General features: G+C 30.8%; 1 protein-coding gene across 1 annotated transcript; it reads left to right on the forward strand.

Moving 5' to 3' along the window:
• The first annotated feature begins 16 nt into the window (after nucleotides 1-16).
• On the forward strand, nucleotides 17-4,065 carry LOC132934866 (chromobox protein homolog 1-like). Its single transcript, XM_061001254.1, has 2 exons — nucleotides 17-293; nucleotides 3,055-4,065. Exons 1-2 carry the CDS (start codon nucleotides 283-285, stop codon nucleotides 3,674-3,676), a joined length of 633 nt encoding a protein of 210 aa, XP_060857237.1. The 5' UTR covers nucleotides 17-282; the 3' UTR covers nucleotides 3,677-4,065.
• Nucleotides 4,066-6,524: the final 2,459 nt, after the last annotated feature.

The raw sequence follows: 6,524 nt of genomic DNA on the forward strand, positions 1-6,524 counted from the left end.
CACGACTGTTGTCGATTGATTTCCTTCCATTCGGGCGTCGCTGTTCCTTTGTTTAGTCTGTCTTTTCACTTGTTACCCCTAGGTCGTCGTCTGACGCCCGTCCGCTGCACACCACTCCTCAACGGTCCCAAACAGCTAACCGCATTACATCGCAGCCGGAGCAGTCGTCGTCGTTCCAGTGGCCACGCACGTCTGAACAGTGAGTGAATCAGTCAGTGAGATCCCGTCGAGTGGTATTTGCCGAAGCTGAACATTCGTTTCCGGTCCATTCATTCCTTCGTCATGTCTTCAGGGTGAGTGTCAACTAATATTCACGTGCGTGCGCGGCCGTTCACCTCCCGTTCATTCGGTTTTTGCCCGCGGGTTTCATCGTTTGCGCTCGCTGTTCCTATATCGTCGAGACAGACACAGCGCGTGACGGACCGTGGTCTGTGTAAATTTTTCCAAAATCTAATATAAACAGTAAAAACGTAACCCATACACCATCGTTCAAAATGGCGTCGTTGCCGCCGACGACAATGACGCTACCGCCGCCGCCCGCCCGCCACCCACCGCAGCCGAGTGACGCGAAGGTGCACTGGTCTCAACTGCTATGCTACTTCTGAATAATATTTGGATCTCCTATAGTCGATGCGCGCTCGCTGTTACCATATCGTCGAGACGGACACAGCGCGTAACGGACCGTGACCTGTGTAGATTTTCCCGAAATCTAATGTAAACAGTAAAAAACGTTACCCATACACCATCGTTCAAAATGGCGTCGTTGCCGCCGCCGCCCGCCCCCCTCCGCATCAGCAACCACCGTCGCCGCCGTCCAAATATACGCTTGTGTTGTCGCGCACAGCTTGAAGCACAATATTGAGAATTTGAGAATACGCGTACGTTGCCGCCGCCAAACCATTAGCGCGCGCGCGTCCCCACGTCCGCTAAGGCCCGTTTCACATGGACGCGTATCATACGCGACGTATCGTACGCGCGCGTTTTCATTTTACATTGATTACGTTCATATTTACGTTTATTTTACAAATAAAAATTAAATACATTACCCATATTGTTGTGTGCGGACTGTCGGCGATCCATAAGATGATTGTTTTGAATAAAGGTTGAAATCGATTCAACAATAAATGAATTAATAAATTGTGCATTATCAATAATCATAAAAGCGTACAATAGGTAGTCGTATATTATGTGTGTGTGTGCGGCCGAGTGACGCGAAGGTGCACTTGTCTCAACTGCTATGCTACTTCTGAATAATATTTGGATTTCCTATAAACGATGTCGGCTCATTTGGCATAGACGGCTCGATCATTTTACAGGTGTCTTGTCTTGGGCGTGGTCGTTGAAAGTTATAATTTTTGTAGTGATTTAAAATATAGAGCCCCATGATCATAGATACTAGGTATTTTAATTGAAATAATTTGACTATAATTTGTACATTACAATATGTGGTCAAACTTAAACATATCTTGATTCATAATTTCTAATAGGTATATTAGATTTTTACATTTTATATATTGTGTAAGTTCAAACCCGTAATTTTACGTTTAACATATTCTAGCCAATTGTTGTGATCGCTTATATGAATCCGTAGAGCCCAATATATTTTTTTGAAAACATTTATTACTTTTGTTTGTCTTTCAAACGGTGATTACTTATAAATGGGTTCCTATAGACCTGTTGCTAGTTAAATACCCAACATTCGTTTTCGTGTTACCCATTAGTAGTGTGGTGCTGCCATGTTTTTATGCTCTGGATAATATTATTATGTCTGGGATCTTGTTGAAAGGAAATTATCGGATTCCTATCTATTTAACAAACTTATTTTTGGGTATTTATTTTGTTCTACAAGTTCTGTATGATTTTCATTTTAAGGTTTTACTTCATTTTTATTTTTATTTAAATACAAACATACTTGCATATTAACTATTCAAATAACAAAGAATCATATGTAACTAAAATGGTGTAATAAATAATCAAACCAATATTTTACTCTTGTTGGAATGCATGATTATGCATGATACAACAATACTATTAAAAAATAGTATTTAAAATATTACCAAAAAAAAAAAAAAATGTTTTTTTATGCATTTAAAATTTAAGTATTAAATACTATTTATTTTTATCAATTAGTACCTACATTTTATTAACCTACATATGGGTTTTTTTTATCAAACTTCCTCATATCAGTTTATTATAACTCGGGTACCTGTTTAAATTTCAAATATCAGTTGAACTTTGAGTGTATTGAAAAGTTACATTTAAATCATATATTTACAAAATAATAGTTAAAAGAAAGTAATCATTATAGTACTGTATTATGGAAACTGGTTTACGTTATGGATATTGTTTTACTATATTATTTATTAATTAACATTGTATAATATATTTTATAAACCAATTATTAGTATGTAGGTAGTAGATGAATACATTTCAAAACATTGTTTGATTCAATAACAAATCAGTTAATATAAAAAATGTTCCTAACCATCTAGAAGTTAACAGAAGCTGTGTGGTTATCTATTTACAATATTTTTCTGCACTGAAATGTTTCCCCAATCTGCCTCTGAGTATAGGTACTTAATTGTTTTATTATATATTTTTTTTTTAAATCTCTTTAAAATTAAACTATAATAAAAAGCTTATTAGATGCCCTAGATAGTAATCTTACCTTTGATATTTATAAGAGGTCAATTCACTCTAATTTTTAAACTAACAGAGCTAACTATGATCTGCTGAGCGTAAAATTTGGTATGTTACAAACTTGTAAGACGGACACAACAAATGTCTGTATAGCGTCCTCTTAAATTAAAAATAAAAATATTGATGTACCTATATTTTCAGCCTATATTTAAAATAATGCTTATTGGTTCTATTGGTGAAGCGTATAAAAAACAAATAGTTTAGTTGTTATGCTGACAAACTTATAAAATAATGTTTTATGGATAACAATTTAAGTTATGTTTTTTGGTGTTATCTGCAGCCAAGTTATTTAAAATAAATGATACATCTATTTTGATATTTTTTTATTAACATATTAATGTATTTTTGTTTCAGAGAGAGAGGTGTTGAAAACATAGAACCTAGTGGTGCTGCTGCAGAAGAGGATCAAGTAGCATATTCTGTAGAAATGATTCTGGATAAGCGCTTAAATAATAATAAAGTTGAATACTTTCTGAAATGGAATGGTTACGATGACAGAGAAAATAGTTGGGAGCCAGAAGAAAATTTGGATTGTGTAGATTTAATTAAAGCGTTCGAAGAAGCACTCATAAGAGAAGAGAAGGAGAGAAAAAGACAGGAAAGAAAGGAAAAACGTCGTCAGCTTTATTCCTTGCAAAATACTTTGACAAAACCAATAATCAGAGGTCGTGCTTCGCCAGATTCTTTTGGTTCTCCTGCAGTAATACAACTGGATAAGAAGGATATTGACCAAGCTAATATTAAAGTCACAAATGTTTCTGAAGTTACTGAGAAAATTCCGGATGAAATTTTAGGTGCAACTGATTCAAGTGGCCAATTGATGTTTTTGATGAAATGGAAAGGAACTGATGAATCCGATTTGATATCAGCTGTAGAGGCTAATATATTGTGCCCACAAGTCGTTATCGATTTTTATGAAAAAAAACTTACATGGAATTCCTCCTCTGGAAATGTAAATTTTGATCAACTATTATAATACAAATAATGACAACATGTGTTCAAAAAATAACATTTATTTTATATCAAACTCTATGATAAATGTTTTCAATTATTTTATTTTTTCATTATATGTGGTAGAAATGCCTATAACTAAGTATAATTTCACGAAACAAATTTTTTTTTTATATTTTAGATTGATGAAAGGTAATAATATGATATAAATATTATACATTATTATTATCGGTTAATAATTAACTTATTAGTTTTGAGTTTTTCATTATTTTTTTGTTTAAATTATAATTTAATAGTGAATCATTTTATCTTGAAGGCAAAAATTATATGTTAATTTAAGTTTATTTTTTTGTTCAAATGTTGGGCTTAAACATTCTTAACTTGTTTTTTTAAACATTAAAGCATTTTTCACAATATTATTTTATCTTTTATTATAACTTTTAAAGATAAGTTGGAAAAAATAAAATATTTCAAGAATTCTCAAAAATATGTTAATGGTAGTTTTTATTTTATTTTATCAAAGTGAATTCTATATACATTAAAACAAATATGTTCAAATAATTGTTATAATGTAGCCACCAATAAAATGTTTATTAATTATCCAGATTACCATTGAATCTCGAGGGGAAAACATACATTTGTCTTACATATTTTTCAAGTTTAAACCTCAAATATAACATAAAAACACTTCAAGAGGCAAGATGTATTTGAGATATGTGACTCCTGTATCTAAAAAAAAAAAGCAGAATTAATTATTTCATTAAGGAATCTCGGTGGCGACCAGTTTTAGTCGGGCAGCATCCGTTTGTCACTTCTACCAAGACAACTATCTGTGTGGTAAAACCCACTCCTCTGTGCACAGATCGACCGCTGAGGTTCCTTCTTAACGTAAGTGGAGTATAGGAAAATACGCGGTACCCACATGGTTTGTTTTATGGAAGAATAAAATTGGGCAAGGGGCACATAATCATACTATTCACCACTCAAAATATTGAAATGTTGTCAATATCTGTTTTATAACTACAATTATGGGAAAAAATATTCTACACTGACTTGTCATCGATTGATTATTCATTTAAGTAGGTACCTATTTAGAGATTGGACAACTGGCCTTTACTTACTGTACCCTGATCAGCTGCATGTGTATACATTTGTCCATTTGTCAGCACAAATCTATGCGCATTTTATCGTCATTCATTATTATAACAAAACAATTATTGTTGAATGGTACTAATGAAGAATGAATATAACACAACAAACATCAAACATTATATTATCGGTGTAGTTATGACTTATGAATTATGATAGGATAAAATATTTCAACCCAGTTAATTTGAACCACACAGATTAGATTTACAATTACTAAGTGTGTAATTGAAAGTAAAACAATATTATTAAAAAACTACAGATCGTTAATTCATTGTAATATTATTTTTGAATTTTTTACAAAAAATGCATATAATATTATAGAATATAAAGATAATTAAATTTGGCAGTAGGGATAGTATTGCAATATGTATTGTTAAATTATTATTTGTTAGTATCTTGTGAAAAAATTCAAATTTAGGTTATGTAAATTAGTACTAGTAAGAAAGTAACTTTGAAAAATGCATTGAAAATAAACTGCACATATTTATTTAACTGGCACAAATCTAATACAATTTACAAAACTAACAAAAAAAAATACATTGAGATATTTTGAGCATAATTAAAATTAAATTGAATTACAATGAAAAAAAAAAACAAAAAAAATGTTCTAAAAGAGATAGAAGTTTGATAAATAAAGAAACATAATACAGATATGACAAGATTTGCAATTTTGGTTTAGCAAATAATCCAACTTTGAACATGTTAAAAAGTAAGACAATTGTAACTAAGGAATATATTTATGAGAAAGTATAAACAGGAATTAAAAAAATTCAATTTCCAAACCATAACTGTGTGTTTAATTTATAGGAAATTTGACTAGGGTTGTAAACACAAAATGTATTACACGAGAGAATACAATTACAAATGCATATTTATACATTGATTTATAATTAGTTTTTTAAAAAAAAAATAATATAGAGAGATGTCTAATCAGTGGTGTAAATTAGCCTCATGTTTTGGTGGTGCAGAGAAATATTTTAAGTCCATTACCCACCAATACTCTAACCTACTTTGGAAATTCACAACAGTGCCCACAAATTGTTTACCTAATATCCTAATTGTACCTAATAATGAGTATAAATTATATTAGAAGATATTGTTCTTTTTCAAATAACGGGATTGGTTATATAGTTAATATTATTTATCGTTTATGAATTTCTAACTCAAAATAGTTCGAAAATGTCTATGATTTTATTCTGATACTTCAGGCGTCAATAAAAACATAGATACTTGTTTAATAAACAAATATATACTTTTGAAAATATAAACTATAGATCAATCCCCTTCCTTAGGCAGTAGGTAGGTATATAATATGTTTAATAGATTAATAAGTATAGGTACCTAAATACTAGGTAACTAATGTTGTTTAAAAACATAAAATTATTGTACAGGGTTGAAGCAAACAATAAATTTATATTGTCATTATGCATAAAGTAACAAATTTGGTATATTTCTGTGTACTAAATATTTAGTGAAAACTTCAAGTTATACTACTATAACTTATGTGTTACCTATATAGGTAAATAATTGGTAAATATAGATAAATATTTGATTTGAAAAGAAAAATGTTTATGAATTCCCAACTCGATTTGTACGTTTTTTGTCAATATTTGAACTGTAACTAAGGTTTTTTAATATTATTTAAATGTCATTTTAACAATATAATAGGAGTCTTGTATGCAATTTTTAAGCTTTTGTATCCGACAAATAAAGTTTTATTGACA

The sequence above is a fragment of the Metopolophium dirhodum genome, chromosome 1 (assembly GCF_019925205.1).
Source record: "Metopolophium dirhodum isolate CAU chromosome 1, ASM1992520v1, whole genome shotgun sequence".
Taxonomy (NCBI): domain Eukaryota; kingdom Metazoa; phylum Arthropoda; class Insecta; order Hemiptera; family Aphididae; genus Metopolophium; species Metopolophium dirhodum.